At 34.5% G+C, this 21,396-nt stretch overlaps 1 protein-coding gene across 9 annotated transcripts in view; it reads right to left on the bottom strand.

The window, feature by feature from the left end:
* Nucleotides 1-21,396, bottom strand: part of ERBIN (erbb2 interacting protein) — a 114,499-nt gene that overhangs the window by 25,666 nt on the left and 67,437 nt on the right. For all 9 annotated transcript variants that reach the window (XM_085322386.1, XM_085322381.1, XM_085322382.1 and 6 more), the window contains 9 exons: nucleotides 13,536-13,592; nucleotides 8,725-8,788; nucleotides 6,795-6,869; nucleotides 5,358-5,502; nucleotides 4,818-4,890; nucleotides 3,581-3,710; nucleotides 3,065-3,180; nucleotides 1,844-1,913; nucleotides 651-750 (listed from right to left, as the gene is read on the bottom strand). In XM_085322386.1, the coding sequence (XP_085178512.1) occupies nucleotides 651-750; nucleotides 1,844-1,913; nucleotides 3,065-3,180; nucleotides 3,581-3,710; nucleotides 4,818-4,890; nucleotides 5,358-5,502; nucleotides 6,795-6,869; nucleotides 8,725-8,788; nucleotides 13,536-13,592 (830 nt within the window). The remainder of the gene's footprint in view (nucleotides 1-650; nucleotides 751-1,843; nucleotides 1,914-3,064; nucleotides 3,181-3,580; nucleotides 3,711-4,817; nucleotides 4,891-5,357; nucleotides 5,503-6,794; nucleotides 6,870-8,724; nucleotides 8,789-13,535; nucleotides 13,593-21,396) is intronic.

Here is a 21,396-nt window from a genome sequence, read left to right as displayed (position 1 = left end):
GTTAAAAAGATACAAACAWCATCTTTTCACCAGCATGGCAAAGGGGAGAGGAGAAACACACAGACCTTTACTATCTTTCTCTTACTCCTGATGGGTTGCTCATGAATAACACTCATTTTTGCAACTACCTCACAAATGTACAGAAGTAACTTTCTAGCGAGGTCTTGGTATGTTGTGCCTAACCTTTCGTAAAACAGTTCAGATTAAATGCAAGCAAAACACAGCCCACCTCCCCCATTGTCAACTGTTTTTTTTTCTTTTTTTAATAAATGGATAACGATCGGTATTTAACTGTTTTTCTCACTAATGGTGAAACATTTAAAACACTTAGTCTGACGCAGACACCAGTCTGAACCCAGCAAATCATTAAACTTTGCTGGAAAGAAAGTCTGTCACACTGAGAAGTGGCATCCATGCCACTCCCCACACAAGCCCACTCCCCACTCAAATGAATCTTCTCCTGGAATTTACCAATAACTGGTTCGTATTTTTAATGTTCTCATTTTCTGAGTATAACTTCTCATCAATTACAGGTTTACCTCAAGCTTGTATCTATGTAATATTATCTAGTGAAAAGCATGTTAGCTGGACTGTCTTCCTCCCATTTTCAGAAGTCAGCATTTTGACACGGTTATTTCAGAGATTCTTACCATCCTCAGTCCTTGGTTGCTGGGGGAACATGTAGTTGGTAAGGACGGTTTTCTGTGTGTCAGGGTCAGCTTCTTTTTGAAGAGGGATAAGTGGTTTAGACTGAGAAAGAAAGAAAGGAGGACACATTAGGAGAATATACATGTGTAACATCTAAATAGGATCTATATATTTAAATTCCTGCTACTTATCTACATGTAACAGGGCATGCTCTTTCCATTACACTTTRAAGACTGCTCTGCCTTGTATTAACCCCTCTGAATAATTTTTACAAAATAAAGGTTTTAAAATGTATGTCTTTGACAGACCACTGGTTTTGTAAACAGACTTGGTAAGAGAAGCTTTTTAAAAGACAGGCAAATACTAAATATTTGAGAAATAACACGGTTTCTTGCTARGACATATTACTGTTCCAGAACACACCAATCTGAAATACACAAATCTATCTGGCTATTTAAAGCAGCAGACATTCATATAAGGAGAAAAAAWTTGTAATTAAGAGTTTGATATCGATACCAGGTTGGGCATCCTCCACCCCTTATAAAAAAGGGCCAGAAGATCTTAAATTACTAGATTAGTCAAAGTGCCTTTAACAGACTACACCTGAGGTTAATCAATTTCTGGTAGCACTATACACTTTAACGCCATCCAGGAAATYGCACAGTACACAGGGCTTCAATACAAAGGAAAGACGCATGCCTTGAGCATGAGTTACTTTGCAGTAGCTTGAAACCTGGCGAGTCCAAAGGTAGCGCAAGCAGTTTAGCGCAAACCAATTCTATGATTCCACGTACCAGCTAGCGCAGGCTAGGTTTCCTCAATGGTATGTCCTGCAGTAGCATGCGCTATATATCAGAATGCTAGCTTATCAAGCACCACCTTTCTGTGTAAACAAGCCCCAACCAAGGAAAAAACAAAACAAAACAAAAAAAACACGAAAAAAAACCCACATCATCTGTTAAACTGCATTTCCTAACACATAGCTTTGCCAAAAATATGAAAATTTTTGGCAAAATGGGTGGGTGGGATCAGTGTTCTCTAGTTTAAATCAAATCAACAAACTCATGTCAAAGTATTGGTGTATATATACACTACTACTTTTCGTCACTCAACAGATGGCTCTGTACTTGTAAGTACCATTAGGAATAAATTCAACAATAATCTACTCATTCATATTAAAAAGAAAAAAATTCACCTGATTGTCTGACAGCCACATAGCAGTGAGCTGCTGCAGTTTTGTAAAAGTAAAGGGCAAATTCTTCAGTCTGCAATTTATAACAGGAAGATTTTATGTAAGTTTGCTTACTAGTGCTAAGACCATTAAGAAATAATGCTGCATTAGTCTGTAAAAAAAAAAAAAAAGCTTGCAAGACTTTAAAGATATTGTTAAATAATAACTCTTGACAGTTGAAAGGCAATAGCATTTAATTTAATTTCATAGCTATACCTAGAATTAATAAAAAACAGGTATTTTCTACCCTGTTTAGCAGACACCTTGGAAGAACTGAGACTTCARGAAGAATAACTTCAATTTAAGTTAGTATAGCAACTTGAATAGGATAGAATAGATACGTACTCCAACTTGGGGCGAGTGGGAAGACACACACACTACACCTGAAAAGCTACTGATTTTTTCCAATAATAATTTATCATGAAAAGGCTGCCCTTGACAACAGCAACTCTAGCATTCATGGATCAAGCAGACTGCATGGAGGAGTATGAAGCAGCCAGACTGGAAAAAACTAGAGGGAGAGCTTGGTTAGATTCGTTTCTCCCAAAGCATTTTAATTTTAACTTATAAAATTGACAAATCCCAGAAGAGAAATGTTTTGTCAGTTTGAAATGACCAGTTCTAATAAAACCAGCTCGTTTTCTCCCCTTCTCTAGCACAGTCTTTTATAACACACACTGACAGTATTTTTTTTGTCTTTGCACACAATAAAGCAGCTATCATATTTGATTCTTAGCTAAAAATTTAAGGTTTTAGAAAATAATTGATTTAATTTTCTATAAAAATACATCCTAACAATCATGATTATAGTGAAGCTGACATGTAAGTCATTAAAATAATGCAGTTTCATGCAGTGGAACTGCATGCTTCAGAATACAACAATAATAAAATAAGTACATGCATCTCAGTTTCTGCAGTAACCAGAAAGAACTCTGGAAGCTTTTACAAAAGTAATGACAACAGGAAAGTGTGTGTATTACCACCATACTATAATACACTAAACAAAGCAAATGAAGAAACCCAACAGAAACTGGAACACTGTGGGTGAGATGAGCAAAAATAGAAAAATATATTCATAAAAATACCTCTATTTAAATTTGGAGGACAGATATCAGTTACAGTACAATATATGCAATAATACTGCATTTTATGCAATTCCTACATGAATTAATACAATTTGCAAACCTATTGTCACTCAGATTGATGACTTTTAACTTCTGCATATCACCCATTTCTTCGGGAAGAAATTCAAGCTTATTAGAATGCAGAAACAACACTGTTACATGCTTCCAGTTTCCTATCTGAAAAGGAAAAAAAGAATGAATTCATCCTTACAGCTCCAAATACACAAATTTTTGCAGTTTTAAAAATAACTATTAAAACTATCCTTAGGACTTGTAGTTAGATTTATTCCTACATTGAAAAACTGAATAAACACACAGTACATTAAAATTGTTCTTCCCCCTTTTAGTTTCAATATATTAGTAACTAATTTCTTCTGCTTGCTTCAAGAATCATTSACGGGTTATTTCATTTACTTGAAAATTTGTATTTATACATATTTGTCTTTAAAAACATGCACTCTGAAAATCCACTCAAAATTCATTAAATTGGTAGCCAAATCAAAGTTTTTACAGAGTATATAGTTTAAAATCCATAAATAAAAAAAATCAATTTATAGCTTCATAACTAAATACATACCTCTGGTGGCAGCTGTGTTAAAAAGTTATGATCTGCAGCAAATGTCCTTATGTTAGAGAGTTGCCCAACAGATGAAGGTAATGTTTCAATCTCATTAAAACTGCAGTCCAGTTCTTCTAATGATATTAACCTGAACAAATAAAAAGTTACTCCTCTATACAGCTAATTCATCCTACATCAATTTTATACTACTTAAATTTACATGAAATTATACCACTCAATTACAAATCTCAAATTACACTCACAATGAAATTTAGAGATCCAAATAAAATTCTAGTCCAATAAAACTTTTTTAAACAACTAATTACCTAAATTATTCATTTTTTAAATCTCCTTTACATAGTCCTTACACGAAACCTTTACAGAGGTTTCAGTGTAAACAGCAGGGGGCCAGAAACATTTAATATTTGTATACTACATGCAACTGCAGTAGCATTAAGTACTGAAAACAATCAGAATAGGACAGATCATAGACAAATAGGAGGTGAGCTCAGTTTGAACAAGGAAAGAATTTAAGGAGTTAGTTAATATAAGGCACTGGCAGTGTAGTAGTATATTGTAATTCTGGTAACTGAACAATGTAGCCTACATCAGTTATAAAAAATACCGTAGGGAAAAAAATTGGAACAAATACACTTTCTTTTTTTTTTCTTTTTTTTTTTACACAGAATTTCATTCTGGGCACTTATTTTTGCTGTCACTTATGGGTTTTAATCTAAATTGGTGAAGAGTATATTATAATTTTAAAAATTCTGCTGGTGTTTTAAATTCTGTAGAATTTAAAAATTCTGGAAAAAATCACCTTATTACATGTGCCTTTTATATTCCCTTTTTACAACCAGCTGATACAGGTTCTATCATTTGCAGTAGTTAACTAACATAGCTCCAGCTAAGATACTGGGACTTTCTCCTTGCACTATGCCACAAACTGCATGAACTGCAGGCCTTCCTAAACATATTCACACTGTTTTCTTCCACATTCAGTTTTCACTTATAGATTGATGCTCACATTAATGCATGAAGAATGAAGATCTTTTGATATTAATACATAAAGAACATACATGCAGCAGCTAACTAGAAGATATGAAGTAACTGCCTTCAAATTTATTAAGACATTACTATAACATGTAGCAGAAGTGTCAAGCAGAGAGGTGTAAACCCATTCAAAAGAGCAGCTGATGCTACAGAAAAGTTTGCAGAAAGGCTAGGTAACATTTTATTCAAGTGAAATACTTACCCTCCTATAGAGTCTGGCAAATAAATTAACTGGTTTTCATCAATTTTAAGTGTTGTTACCTTCTTCAGGGAACCTGTGGTAAAAAAAAAAATAAATAAAAAGAACATTAGAGTTCAATTTAAAAATAAAACTGAATTAAAAAAAAGGAAAAATACTATACGCAAGTTACATCTTTTGTATTCCCTGAAATCCTGGCACAACTTATAGTGCTATAAACCTACTACAAAAATAAGAACATGAGCTTACAGAACTCACTTACCAGCTTACCACATATCAGCCATAGGAGAAAGAAAAAAAAWATATATATTTTTACACTCTATGGTAGAGTTAACAATTTCTCATATACAAACTCCCAAACAAAATCAAGAACATGCCAAACCAAATATAGATGTTATTATTCAACTATATGTTACAGCTTTATCCAAACCTGGAATTTTAAATCAATTTAAAATAGACAAATAGTATTTTAAAATCTAAGTTTCAACTGTTCTGTGTCTAAATCATGAAGTTTTAGAACACAAATTAAGTGAAAATACAAACCAATGGACTCTGGCAATTGCTGAAGCGAATTACTGGATAATAGTAGGTCTTGTAGGCTTTCACAACCTGAAATACCTTCTTCAACTACTTCAATGTTGTTTTTAGAAAAATCCAAGTAGGTCAGCTGTTTCAAAGTACCTACGAACTAGAAGGAAAAGAAAAAAAAAAAGGAGGATTCTAAAAAGTAAATTCAAAGCAAAGCCAGTAGTTTTGACAACAAAACTTTCCCTAAAGCATTATGTTACAGTGAAAGTCCTATTTATAGGACTGAAATACAATTTTATATAAAATATCCAAACTTTATCATGCAATTTTTTGTGCAGATATGCAGTTAATATTTTTCTACACATATAGGTACACTATAGTTACTCCATAGGTCTCACTAAAGCCAGCCTGCTCTAAATGCAGCTATTGGATCAGTTACTGTGGAATCAAGCGACTCCTCATCAGAAGACTAAAGCGTAAGACAGAAACTTAAGACAAAAATTCATCTATATAACACAGGGACATAATGAGGTTCAAGCCAAGTCTCTCAAATGCTTATTTTTTCATTTTGTGTAAACGTTAACCTCAAAATTAATTATGATGAATCACTAACTAAATTGAAGAAAAAAGCCAAAAATCTAAGCTTGTATTATATTTCCATATAATTCAAAAATAAGCTTGAAGATCTATATACATTAGTCTATTGAAATCTTCACAGAAAAGATGCAATTACTTTTACAAATATAGTTTTACTGCAAAGTTGAAAGGTTTAGTAACACACATCCATTCAGCTCTCCTCAAGGAAGAATTAGCTGAAGTGATGAAAGATGGTAGGGAAGACTACAGGGCAGGCAGAAAGCCTCACTGCTTTAAGTATGAAAATAGACCAGCTGTTTACCAAATGCGGTTTACTACAGTATAAACACAGGTTCACAAGTACTGCAATAACAGGTCATCCTGGACCCCATACAATTCTAAGAGATGTCCAGCACCTAAATCAAGGCAACAGAACACTTTTTCAGGAATTTAGCTAAGGTCTGTAGATACACAGCATAAAAATACGAACAACAACTGCTTGCTCCACAGCAATTACCAATCAAAATTCATACATTTTTRTCCTGTAAATTCCAGCTTGCTCTCCAACACAAAATAATTCGCTCCCAGAAGGAAAGTTGGGCAACCCCAAATATGATCTAGGATTTTTACATATCCYTTCACTGGGTTGGAACATAGTTTTTTAAGATACGAGATTTTTAACCTTCAATGAAAGAAAAGCCATGTACCCATTTCTCACAAGATCAGTGACTACTGGGCTAGTTARGCAGGAGCGCTTAAACTTCTGACTTAGGGTAACATTAAAAATATGCAATAACATCAACAAAAGCTAGCTGACAAAGCAAATACCACTGTAAAACTGAATACAAAAATATTTAAATCAATAAAAGGACTTACCCCTGGGATAAGTGTTAGTCTATTACCATCCATCCAAAATTCCTTTAAYCCACTCAGTTGTTCAAGTACTTCAGGCTGTAAAAGAGAAACTTTTTTTAAAAAAATTCTTCATGCAAAAAAACAGTCAAAAGACAAAATAAGTTCAGTGATGCATATATTTGCAACCTTAGGTAACATCTTTCTATAGCTGTTATATATCCTTGTTTAATTGSGTCATCAAATAAAACTCAGCTATCTTTCTTTCTGAAATGTAAACTTATGTTAGATACACAGAAATCTCGTAAGAACTTGATCACAGCACTAAATGATCTTTAGTAGAAAGGACTATTTTCCAGTTGAAACACRCAATAAATCTTTTGTGTGTAAGTCTGCCTCTCTCATGCAGGACTTTTAAAAACCCTTAAATCCCATGAATTTAGAAATGTTGTTTTTCAACAGTCACAAAGCTGACAAGATATTGAACCAGAAAACGGAAAAACAGATTTGAGTTTTGTAGCAATAAACAAAAGATGCATCTGTACTATACAAACAAATTGTTCTATCCATGTAAAGGGTGGGATGTGCTCCCATTACAACTTATTATTATTCTGTGCTGACATAAGCTTTTTTTTTTTTATTAATGTAAGTTTTTTCCATATTAGAGAAAGACACAGTACTTGACAAACACCAGTATTGCCTATGCTTTCCTGTTTAAACTTCCCTCCTGAGAAAGTACTATAAAACCAGGTGCAGCTGAACAATCACAAGTTCAACTGAATGCATAGCTCAATCTCTTTTTATGCAAGTGTATCAGTATTTGCACTTAAGTTAGTCCTGGTTCCCAATAATTTACTTCCAAGAATAAATCTAAACTTTTCTACGAGTGAAAAATCACACTTCAGACAGATCCTTACCAAAAAAAAAAGTGTTTCAAACTTTCTTGTGCTTTTACCAATGTATCTTAATGAARTAAGTTCCCAGTACTTGACTTTTCTAGACAAAAGGCTGTGAGAGATGAAGCAATCTGCCCAAAATACACCCAAACAGGTGATTTAACAGTCTATACTTAGTTCCTGGCTGTTGGGACTKAACAGATACTGGGGCCTGAGCATGTCAGCTTAAGGCTCCAGCAGGCATATCTACACTCTAACGAGACTGCAGCAGTAACTGTAATACTAGTGAACAAATCCTGAAGTCTACTTCCATAACTACCAAACCATATAGCTAAGCCAGTGTTAAGTGCTTACACGTCAAGCACAGCACGATCTGTGACTAATGAAGTAGCTGCTGGTGGCACACAAAGGCTTAACTTTATCACATGGCAGGTCAGAATGTTTCACCATATTTTTAACTGTTCAAATTCCCTTACACAAGAAAGTTCGTAGAAGCAAAGGGATGTTATGTGGCTAATAAATGGAAGCAGATGTATTTGCCTATGACACCATGAACAGGAAACAAGCTGATCCATGCTGAAAGAAAAATCTGGGCACCTCAACTGAAAATACTACTTTGAACAATACTCAAGACAAACTTGTAAAAAATTAGTAAAAATTTTCCTTGGATCTAAATAGTTTGTTCACACTAATAAAAGCATGTTTCRTACAGCTTATACAGAACTTGCAACTTTTAAGTACACAGTGACCAGTAAGCATTTAAAATTTATTATAACCAAGCATTCTGCCTATAACTTAGGCATATAAAAATTAACCTCTTGCCAATACGTTAGTCTCACTATACAACACTGTTTTATTTTCAAAGTCAGGAATGATATATATTTATATTTGTGAGTATATACATATAATTTTTAAAAGAGGCTCCATAAAATAGTATAAGGTATATAGAATATTCGCTCAGTAGCAGAGCTCTTAAGCTGATTTTTACAGTTTGATGCTGATTAAAAATAAAGAGCTATCAAAAAGATTCAAAGCTCTGCTACTTCAATAAAACTCACCACTTCTGTGAATTCATTACTTCCTAAGTCCAGTCTCTCCAGCTGAGTCAGTCTGGACATGGTTCTGCAAAGGAAGGGGATTAATAAGGAAATAGATTTAAGAAACTACCAATTACATTTGATCTTGCTATATTCATTCTGAGATATCTTCATCAGTGTTAAATTGTGATGCTGTTCTGTAATCAGACTGGTATCTAAATAAGGTCAAATTTTTATACGTCATTCAACTAACCAATGTTAACAACCTTGCTGACAAACTAAGAGTCTTGTGCAAATCATCTACAGATTAGTCTACAAAAAAAAATAAAGAACGCTACAGTCATCTTTATCCATAAAGAGTATTGCAGTGAAGTTACTCTCTTCTTTGAGTGCCTCAACTTTCCTCCTACGGTCATAATCACCAGAGTTCTCTCAGTAGTGACAAGCTGGTTAACAATGTATTTTCCTCCCCAGGAAAAAACACTGAGTAATAGCTAAAACAGAAAGAACACCACAGCATCACGGTAACAACCAGCACTTTTCCCCCTCTCCAGGCTGCTCACAAGAAGTTGCTTCCATACACTATTATCTGGAATCTTAATTATTTCTCTAGTCTTAAACCAGGTTACTAAATTGGATTTCATGACTGATCAACACTCTTTGAGCCAACTTCTTGCAAAGACAAAATGAATGACTGAAGCACAGTAAAATTCCTGCTTCCATGCTGTGTTTTGGCAAAGTTTTCCTCCTGTTCTGTTTACTTTGGGGATTCCATAGAGACTATCTGCTCAAAATTACTCTACAGATAATTCATCCATATTTTATTTCCTTACTGGCCAAAGTTGGACTTTTTCTATTCCACTTCAATACATGAGATCATTCACTACACTTTACTTGCACGATAATTCCCCCAAATTTTGATGCACAAAATTCACACACTATTAAGGACAGTTTATTATCAATTTGTTTTATTTCAAGCTTACAAAAGGGCCTTAGGAAACATTACCAGTTGCCAACATGATAGTTCAAGGATCCCCAAGCTACAGCACTACCAGCAAGGCAAGTCCCTAAGTGGCTTGCAACTTTTATCTGTCACTGCCCACAGTGATATCATCCTAGTCAACATCAGTACTAGTTGAAAATACTTTCCAAGAGGCTGTGTATCCCTCATATAGCATTATGTTCTGTATTTATTTGATAACAACTTTCCATATGACAAATAAAAAAAACCAAAAATATAAAAATTTAAATACAAATCTTAAGTGTGGATATACTGTAAAAATCTCACCACCACCACCCCAAAATATACAGCTTCTAATTTGGAAAACTTTCAATACTATCAGAATACAAATGCAAAAAAGTTTTTTTTTTTTTCTTTTAAATCTACGTGAGCACAAGATGCTCTATGCAGAATTTCAGTCTCGGTTATTCTTCAAATATCTCACACTGAATATTACAGCTTTTCCGAATACACAGTTCAGAAGTTATGTCACAAACGTGTATAAAACAAGTTTGCAAGATCTCTTATTTCCCTTCTCTCCTCCAATTTACATTTAATTACAGTTATTTTATTAAAATGTTACCTTCAACTAACATCTCTTTACTTTTCCCATATTGTTTATAGAACTGCTATTCCTTCAGCCAAAAAGCAAACAAAACTTCCAAAATGCTGCAAGTGTTGAAATAATAAGAAAATTCAACACTAAAGGAGAGGGAGAATACAGGTTTTGTAGAGGGGGATCTACTAGATCACTGAGTCACCACATCTATTTCTACCTCAGGCACAGCATTATGTAAGCTCTTTCATAAACTTATAATACTGTTTCATAATTCATATTATTGAAATTGCTGTCAAATCAATTTAGCACTACCAAAACAGGTACTCTAATTATGCCTCAGATTYTTAGGCTGTAAACAAACTTCAGTAAGGCAGCAATACTACTTAGTTCAAATAGCATAAAATTTAAAAGGTAAATTTAAAGATGTAAAATTCACGATTGGTCCCTGAATCATCATAATTACACTCTCAAATAGTTTGCTTCTTTTGAGGAAGCTACTCTTTTTATTGACAATTGGACAATAGACATATGCTTAAAAAATATACTTTCCAAGTTCAACATTTTCTATTTGCATTAAACTATAACCTTAACGTTCAGCTACATATCAGACGAATTGCCTCTCAAATATTCTCTGCACATTTTTGCTCTCCTTTCAGTAGAAATATTTTTACAGAGCTTGTCTGCATTATAATACTGCCAGTTTGGCAGTCTCTGGCTATGTATAAGTTCCAAGCAAAATGATGCATTTGGCATAAAACAAGATTGATTTAGTATGTTGGCACTGATTACCTATTTTGATTAAGTCTTTCAAGTGTTTTATGCTTCAATGTTAAAAATTATGTGAGTGTTGAATTTAGCAGGAAGGCTAGCTGATGTTGCAGACRTTTGTCCAAATACATCTAYGATTACAAAAAGRAAAGAAGCAGGCCTAATAATAAAAAAAAWTGAAAAAGGAAAGAGGGGCTACRAAACAAGATTTTTTTTTCTTTTTGTAATTTATAGTAAAAAATACAGCATGTACTGCTACACGTCCTTAGCTTCAACAAAACATTTGACTTTCCGAGCTACAGTTTAAAGCTACATTCTCTACAGCTCTAGACCATGTTCCTTCTGGAGTGCATATTCAGGTTTTTAAAATTAAGTTAGAATTTCACATCAGTTTCTGTTTTGACTCAATAACCAAAAGCAAGGCCACAGACCACATCATTGGTTAGGTCAATTGCTGAACAGATGTATTTTGCTAAAAGGCAGGTTCACCTCTTACATACTATTCACAAAATAAATTTTTCTCCCTAGATTATCCCTAGATCATATACAATGTATTTTTCCAGTGCCTCAGTGTAGCAGAATGTTTAATTATGTGTTTAAATTAAAAATAAGTAGTCTCAACAGCTTTAATCTCACTTAATTAAAAACCACAAGAGTACCAGAAGAGAATAATTAAGGTGGCAGTTCAGCCTGTATTGTAGATCATTATGGAGATACTACAGAGGACATCTTCAAAACAAGCTGAGTTTAGTTATGCAGCTAAGGTGAAACCCTGGAAACACTGCTGTCCACAGGAAAAATTCCCACCAACTTCAACAGCAGTAGCATTTAGCCTAGAATATATTACAGCATTCCTACAAATGTTTCTTATCAGTACAAGAGTCCTCTGTAAACTAAAAAAATAAAAATAAAAAATACTGTATGTAATTCCTGCTGTTAGCATTAATTATAGCAATTAAGGTCAGAGTAGTTTCATAAACAAAATCTGTGTTGGCTATATGTTTGTTTTAATTGTAGCTACTGCTCCTCAGTCAGGAGTAACTAAATTTACACAGCCAGTATCCCAAATTACATGTCATCTAATTTTGTTCCTAAAATTAACGATATTACAAAAAATAAAGACAGATGAAGAAGTATCTACCTCACATGAATGAGTAATAGAAYAGCTCACGTTTAAAAGATTTAAATTTATTCTTGCTGGTACTATATTTCATTCTGGATTTGAGTTTTGGCATTTTTATATAGCAGAGCTAATATGGTATCTAGACACAATACTAGAAGTTGCACACAATTCTGTCAGAAAGGATATCCAATTTAACATGCTTGCTCATTTCTCAAGTGCATAGGAGTCACTAGGAAAACTCATTTTTGGGCTTGAAGGGCTTGCAATTCACACTTTAGCCTACCGCGTTCAAGTCTCTGCTAGCACATGAGCTGGGCAGTGCAACTGTTCTCGTTAGCTCCTTCTCTTCTACCTCTAACCACCTGACAGCAGTACCTCCTTTTAAAAGTTTCTGTCACTAAAGGAGAACCCCTCTTACTGCACATCACAACATATTCAGGACTACAGAGCAGGYTATACGTGCCCCATCGCTGGGATCTCTGTCCTTCTCCTTACTGACCTGCAGACCTCTGTTACGTACTTAGGCCTCTAGGTACAAGTGAGAAAATTCAGAGCACTGCTCTAGCTCATAGATACTCAGRAAATAGAATATTGTCACCCTGGGCTTGTTTGGTGAAACAAGAATGAGGTGTGCTACCAAACAAGTAACGCTTAGAAACATTAAGAGATAGGCACAATTCAATTTTACTGCTAAAGCAAATCCTACAACAATTTCTACAACTATTTTACAGTTAAGAAAACACGGCTGAGGAAAATCCTTCCATTACGTTTAACAAGCCTGGAACATTATAGAATGCATACTGCACAAACGGATTCCATKCAACACAATATAAAAACATTACTTTTTCAGCAGTGAATTTTTAATTAAGAAAATGTTCATATGCTGTGAATCACACTCCCTCAGTCATTCTCTGAATGAGCTTCTCAGATCCCACATTTCATTTAGAGATCTTGGTACTTAACTAGCATTGTCTAAGTTTCAAGCACTCAGCCACCACAGCAGTAACCAGACAGGTATCTGGGCACCAAACCAGTGCATTACTGGAAAGACACCTCCAAACGACCCCCCTGAAAAGCCCACATGCTGACTTGAAAGCTCTACTGGTAGATCAGAAACCTATAGAGCTGGATAGAGACAGACATCTTGGTGCAGAAAATGGGGTACCAGAAAAAATTTAGACAAATCTCTGGACAAGATGACCAGTCAGTTTGACGGGAAATGTAATTTCAGGAGTCTGGTGGGAAAGAGTTTCTTGTTATAGAATAGCTAAGTGCCAAATTATTAGTAAAATATTACTAGTAAARTTAATTAGCAGAATATTATTATTAAAACTAAGGAAAAAATTATGAAGTATTTAAAAATCAATTCCATCTGTACTTACTTTGGCAATATTTTTAACTGGTTTTCTCTAAGTTCCAGTATCTGGAGTTTAGTTAATCTGTAACAGAAAGGAATAACAGATTATCACAATACACARTATTTTATGACAAACACAATCTCGGTACTTGTTTATGTTGCTTCTGTTTTATAGAAGAAGAATCTACAAGTCTGGAATAATTTTTGCTCAAGAATATAAATATGTTTTATCCAGAAATCTTAAGCACTGAGGTTTGGTTTCGGTGAAGTAGCTAACAAAAAGGATGTCGTTTGCTATTCTGCACCTGCTTCAACATGCTTTTTTGCTGCATCCTATAAAGCATTTAATTGGATTCATAATGAGTGTATGTTAGCCTCCTGTACAAAAGTACATAGGAAATGAAGAAAGGTAGGATTAGTACACAAAAATTAAGACACACAATTTCTAATATAAGCATATGTATCAATTTTTTTTGTGTACAAAAAGCCTCAGAAAAATACCTGTGGTCTTTCATATTGCAAAAATGACCTTAAAATTCCTCTTGGACTTCCTTTTGTCTTCTCTTTCTAGTCCGTTTTTTAATTAATTTTGATATTTTCTATTAGAAGGCAGTTTGACCTCTTTCAGTAAGTTTTTGTGCAGGATAAAATAACCTCTAAATCTCTGAGCTTGACTGCTTGGCCAAGATAAGTTCAAAGCAGTCTTASCATTCAAGCAGTGACAGTCCCCAACAGAATTTTGTTGATTTGGACAGAAGTGACAAGATTATCTGTTCATTAAATGAAATAAAGTAACTGAGTTTGGCTTAAATACAGACAAGGTCATAAGGACAAAAATTCTTCACGTTACCCACCCAGCAGCCCTCATACACCAYAAAATAGGGCAGTAAACTCCCTGACTCAGGAAGGTGTAGAGCGAACAAGACTAGTCTTTCCTGATGGTGCTCAACCATGTATGTTGTAAGGACACAGGAAAAAAAAATAATTCTTATTAAGTAATAAGAAGTATATTTAAAGTAAAGATAGAAAGCCTGAAAATAATATATGTTTTTTTTTCTCAAAACATTCTCTCATTTATGGATACATTCAAAAGTAGTGATCTGCTGCACCTAAGAACAACTTAGCAACTTAACATCGCAAGCAGTAGTTGCCATCTGGTAACAACTCTTAGAGGGGAACCTCCTCTCCCTGCCTTCTCAAAAAACCCAAGCTTTCAGCAATGCAAAAAGAACACCCTTATATCCTTTGAGATAYCTTCCCCACTTGTGTTAATGCTACGATAGCAAGGGAACTGCAAGTGTCCAGAATTGCAAAGCACTAGGAACCTAATTTTGCGCCTTTGTACTCAAAGAAAAACATGCTCTAAAATAGGACTCAAAGGAGTATTCCTCAAAGGAGAAACCTGTTATGCCTCTCTTCTAGCATGAGAAGAAAAAAGTCTCATATTTGCATCATCAGCCGAGGCAAACTGGAATTACTACAAAATTTGTATTCGCCTGATCTCATTTTCAAATATTAGGAAAATGCTGGGTCCTTCTATTGGTCCATTGCATAYTAGAACCCGTATTCATGACAATAAAAATCATACTGTTCAGAATTTTATTAAGACCAGAAAACATAACTACAAAAACAAAGCAAGCATAACAACATTTCTGCATGCTTGCTCAAAAGCTTCTTCAAGCTGCTCAGCTATCTCTTTGTTTTACCCAACTTCAAGGGCTTTAAATCCAGTTAACAGTAACATCACTGCTCTTAATCTAGAGCATAACTGCAAAGGATTTTATAGCCTTCTGACCCCATCTGCATGCTGAGATATGGATCTATTGCAAAACAAAAATTTGTGTGTTTGTTGTGGCTTCCTCAGATTGAACAGTCATTTGGCACTTAGACTTCTGAACCCAAGAATTGGCTTACACAGGGAGAAGCCTCATCCTTCAAGAGAGTACCTTCAATAGAAGGTACTTACATGGCATCTTGTGGCTTGTATGGCACTTAGATTTTGCTCAGGAATAAATGGCATGTACAGGAAATGTTTTCTCAGTATTATTTACTATCCCCATCTGTCACAGCACTCAAATTCCCTGTATTCTCTGCATCTTCTCTCCAAACCAGATCTTGCCTAGCAGYAGCTCATAGTTTTAACATCAGGGTAATCTTTTTTCATATTAAAGAGCACCAGCCCTGCCAGCAGGTATACTTACTGATACACTGGCAGGAACTGAGAGCCTGTATTTCATAAGATGTATCAAACCAGGATCTACATACATTTACGCCTTCAGTTGAAGGCCCTCAGGCATTATCTTCTGCTGCTCCAAACTTTAAATGTTCACACTACCCACTATAAATCTTCTCCCTCTGAGATTCATTGTAGTCTTGGATACTATGCAACAGCAGGAGGTTTATTATTAAATCCAAGTCTTCAATATAAAGGTTTCTCAAAATACAACAGACAAAGAACAATCTTCTCTAGAAATGAAGAATAATAGTCCTTTCTCTTTAGAGACTGCAGATGTTGCACTTTATATTCTAATGATGAACTTAACACATCAATAGYAGAATCACAAGTCATTATCTCTTTCAGTATTAGACCACCCCCTTCCCACCTCAGAACAAGACTAGCCTCTGAAAAGACAAATTGTTTAAGAATATTTTTTCCACACACTAGGAAGAAATTTTGCCCCTCCCCAATCCTTCTGATGCAGCTCATCAGCTCCAGATACCTGCTCAATTTTTAACAGTTTTGTAGCGGGGCTGTTTTTAAATACTGATCTAAGAATAAAGTTGCACATACAAGCAACTCCAGAATCCTTTCTTTTAAGGAGTCTTCAACAATCAAACATTGCATTGGGCCCCAGTTATGTTTTCCTTTAAGGACAACGAAAATAGCTAGACAGCTGCCAGTTCTTCTTTGCAACATGCGTATGCAGACAAATTTCTCAGCTGAAAGCAGTAAAAGTCTCCATTCATATGCTAAACTATATATATGCAAGCCTGTAGTTCATTGGCTTTAGCCTGAACACACTGTATTACCTTCTTAACAAGCTACTTCTGTGAATTTAAAGACTGCCTTTGGTAAGAGTTTAGAAATCTTCACAGCTTTGTGACTTTGTTTCATGTTCTACTGTCTCATCCTAAAAGATGGGAGATATAAATATCTAATTCCTTACATGTAGGGCAAAGAGGCTACCAGRGAAACATTTTTAATCTCTACTGCCTGCAAACCACAAGCTGTGTCTGAACTAGCAATTTTCTTGCAGTATTTAACAAGAAGGATTGGCCTGAGCAGTTGTCACTTCTTCCATTACATCTGGGAGGGTTAATTCAAGTTTAATATAGTAATAACAGAAATTCTTAGCCCAGTACCACTTGTAGTTGTTGGTGCGAACATACCCATGCTAAGCATCTCTATCATGATAATGGAACTGAAAAGGTAGGTTTTAATTTGGAAGAGAGATGCACAAACAGCTAGTCCACGAATAATAACGGAAAATAAAAATCGTAATGGTAGAATATATATTTGATAAAAGTACAGGAAATATTTGTGAACTTTTAGGACAACATTTCATTTTTCAATTGTAAACACCTTTAACCACAGAAATGTTTACAAATCACCTTAAAACAAAGTAAAGGGAATGTTATTTAATTTTAAGCACACTTAGTGTAATGGTTTCAATAAAGTTATTATTTCAGGATTGTTGCTTTATGCAAACTTAAAATGTGGCTGATTTACAAAGAAAAAAAATCTGTAGGAATATCTTTTCCAGGTAATTTCAGTATCCTTCATAAATCTGAATTCTTTTCAGTTAACTAGACAATTTGTAAAAATATATGACAGATACACTTAAAAACTCATATTAGAACAACAATGATTCTGTGGACAACTGAAAATATTTCAAAGAGAGGTTCTTGTTTTTTCTTCTGCTTTGCATTTCCAATAATGCAGAAAAACAGTTTTTAAATCATAACTAAAATATAAAGGCAAAACAATTGACATAAATGCATCCTAAAACAGGCAGTGCTTTATGAAATAGTTTCAGCAAAATTGAATACATGTAACTAATTATTGTRTCATCATTGCTCATTTATGCAAAAATGAAAAATAGCCCAAAATAGATACTACTAAAAATTCTTTGCTTATGCCCTACAAATTTTCAAGAAACAAGACTGCAAGTAAATTCACAATTCATTTATCATAATAAAGTCTCTGAAAGCAAAAGCAATTATCACACTATAGACATTTTCAGAGTTTTTAAAACGATGCCATGAGCTGAAAATAAACTCTGCTTATTCATCAATAAAACTTAATCTTATTCTACTATTTCCCCTCTTATATGTGTGTGCTATAATCACTAAAAGGAAAAGTCATTGTTCAAACCTCCTGTTCTTTACCAAAAGCATAAAACAGAAGCTAGTATAGCTTCTACCCCATYTAATATACAAAGTGCTCTACAAAATGACCAAAAAAGCTGCAATTATGACAGCTGTATAGACGTATCCAACAATCACTATTTTCCTAAGAAAACAGAACATACTTCATAGAAAATTCACAGATTAGCCAAAAATATTATTTACTGTGTTCTGTTTATTGTACTGCTATAGGCTCTTGTTTCCTGCTCTACAAATAATACTAGTATATAACCTTCAAAATATTATCCTTTAAAAGTCATGTCTCAACATTAGCATCAGGCAAGCTTCAAGTTTTGAATACTCTATTTTTACCTTTATATATTTAAATTTAACTATGTATGATGTATTTAGAGACATATCAACAGATATGGTTTTTCTTAGGTAACCATAACAGCAGCAGTTCTCAAACTTCTGTGCATTGGAATACTGGCTACCTCTGGGATCCTGGCCAATCTTAACATATGCAAATTAGAATTTGGGAGTGGAGGAAAAAAAACACTATCGCCTCAGAACGCCAAAGGAACTGGCACATTTAATCACAGGTTTGGTGATTTTTTAGTAAGTCTAACAGGTTGGACTGGTGCAACRTTACTGAAAGACAGCAAATATGTAATACTCAAGGGGAAAAAAGATCAGATAATTTGAAATCTTTAACATAATCTCAGTATTATGCAAAGCTTTAGCACTGATTGTGAAGGAAAGAATCAAACATGGTGACAAACGTAGTAACATGGTGTATCCATACACAYGGTGCTTGAATTTTTGCCACAGGTAGTTTTCATCACAAAAAAACAAAGCTTTCTTTCCTATGAATTAGGCTGAAGATTACTGACAGAGTTGCTCAAAGACCTCTTTTGGGACTGATCCTGCTCAGTATTTTCTGAACATCAATCTTAACACAAAGCTTCGGAAAAATTGTGTTGACAAAGTTAGCTGATACAACAGAAAACAGATGTCACAATACAGTGAATTATTAGGACACTCAAGAGAAAAAAAAAACAGCTTTGAGGAATGAAAAAAACATAAGACCACTGACATGCCACAGTATGAAGTTGTATACTTACGATTTCCTTAAAGAGTCAGTGGTCACTAACTCAACTATTCAAGGGGGATACAGTATTAGGCAGTTGCAAAAACGGTTAGTGGAACCCTAGAGTGTAGCCATAGACATGTTCAAGAGAAACAAGTTGATAATCATGACATTGTTCAAGGCCATGAAAGATCTCAATCTGAACTCTAAATATAGCTCTGTATGCTGTCATTGGTGGAGGAGGGAGGGAGGGAGGAAGAGAGAGCGAGAGAGATGGAGATTGACATTCAAATGGAAACTAATTCAAGAAGATCTATTAATAAAATCAGGGGAAAAGAAAAAYCTGCCGTATCAGAGTGAAAAGGAAGAACTTTAGTCTAACAAATGAATTAAGAGAGAKATGGTAGCTCTACAAAACCAGCAGGAAAGATGATAGGGAAACAACATACAGGAAAAAGAAGAATTAAACTGTAAAGCAAATGAATATGAACAATCAGAGAGAAACTGAYATGGGAAACCAGAAGGTTTGTAAACCTGAGCTGGTGGAACAGAGACCTAGACACACGGAACAGAAAAGCCTATGTAGTTTTAAGACAGAGTTGGCTTGGTTTCTAAAATGCATTATTTTCTGTAGTTGCCTGTAAGAGCAGGAAACAGAACATATTTACTATGCTTTTGGACTTCACATGCTCCCATGTAAAGGCCAGTTATAGCTACAAGAGCACATACAGAACAGCAGATGCACCAAATTAGAAGCTGAAGGCTTGTCCTGGATGGAAATAACCAACAAAGCTCTCAATCTTAAAAGCTTCTACAGTTATTTTTGCAAATGCATTCCTATATTCCAAAGTACAAAGTTGTATTTCAGACCAAATGCAGTAGAAAGTATTTATATTTAGTTGCAGAGCTGTGGGTTGGTAATGCAGTCTGATCATTCACACAACAGAAGTGCTTAATGTCAGAAGAGCTTTWCTTTGAAAAAAATAATGCTTAATACAGGATCAATAGCAGCAAGCACTAAATTACTATTTTCCCTTCATATACATATATGACAAAAAAAAGGGAACTGTGACATCAACAATTAATTCTTACTCACAGGCCTCTAAATTAAAGGCATTTTTACCAAATGCCAAATACYACTCAATTTCAATAATATGAAGCATATTTCCAAAGTTGAGACTTGTTTTTCAGATAAGACTCCTAACAGGAAAAAAATATTTTTTCTGCCTTTTTAAAATTCTTCTATATTTTCCAGTGACAAGGCAGCTTACAGTTYTCTCATGAATGAGGAAACACAATAGGATATGGTACAAGCTGTACAATACCTGTGTTTAAGGCTGTTTGCATTACAAACTGAAATGTGCTGAATTAATTTCTATCTGCTGAATAGAAATAGAGCAGTTAGCACCCTTTAACACTRAATTTTTACTTTGATCATTTTTTATATAGTAACCCACAAACACTTTTATCATCTTGGCACACTATTTCACTTCAAATATATKAAAGTATTTAGCCCCCAGCGCTTTTCTTCAGGAGACATAACATATCCTGGAATTAAGTGAAATTCTGAAGATCGCAGAACTAGCAAGAGCTCAGTTTAACAGTCAGGTTTACTCCTGTAGGAAGCCCTTGAGTGGGGGAAAATTGCTCTGCATACAATTTCTCAGGCAGATGGTCTGCATATTCTATAGGAAAGACTGTCTGTATGCTTGCTATAGGAAGAAGAGATCAGAAAGACTTGCTTCAATTTGACTCTCAATTCTATAAAGCATAACTCAGCTTCAGTAGAAGACTTCAGGAAGGAGGAGGAAAAGGAGAAGAGAAGAAAGGACATAACTAATATGCTAAAGAAAACCCTTTTACGAAGCTTTAAGGAAAAAAAGATCATCAAGATAGAGAACAGAAATCCTCTAAATGAAAACACTTTTGATGTATAGGTCAGAAAGACAGTAACTCTCCTTCTTTGAACTCACGTAAGTTTGAGCAGTAATCAAGTACATATTTATTTTGTCCTGACATTAGGATTAATTGCCAGCTAGAGCTTAGTTGTATTTACAGAGCTTCAACTTTAGTCAAAACTCTTCCATAAAGCCTCAACACTTTGAGGCTTATTATTTGAGACTCATTACACAATGAGGCTAATTTGAAAGTGCAAAGCTCTTTTGAAGTCATTTCGGGGGGTTTATTACAGTTCTACCTTATTCTAGAGTTCTAATATTTTCAAAGGTGCAATATGTCCTATCAGATTCATCATTTTATAATTTATGTAATCTAAAAGCTCTTTTCTTACAGATTAGTATTCATTCTATATCATTACTAAGTAGGTAAGCTTACATAAATACTTTGAATTGACTTAAACACAACTGATGAGAAAAGTCTTAATTTCAGTTTCATTCTCCTGGCTAAAAGCTAGGTATTGCAAGTCACTACTTACTTTTCTTTTTTTTTT

Source organism: Rhea americana, unplaced genomic scaffold (assembly GCF_003343005.1).
Source record: "Rhea americana isolate MKP2758 unplaced genomic scaffold, rheAme1 scaffold_77, whole genome shotgun sequence".
In the NCBI taxonomy this organism is placed as follows: domain Eukaryota; kingdom Metazoa; phylum Chordata; class Aves; order Rheiformes; family Rheidae; genus Rhea; species Rhea americana.
This window is presented reverse-complemented; position numbering and strand designations above follow the sequence as displayed.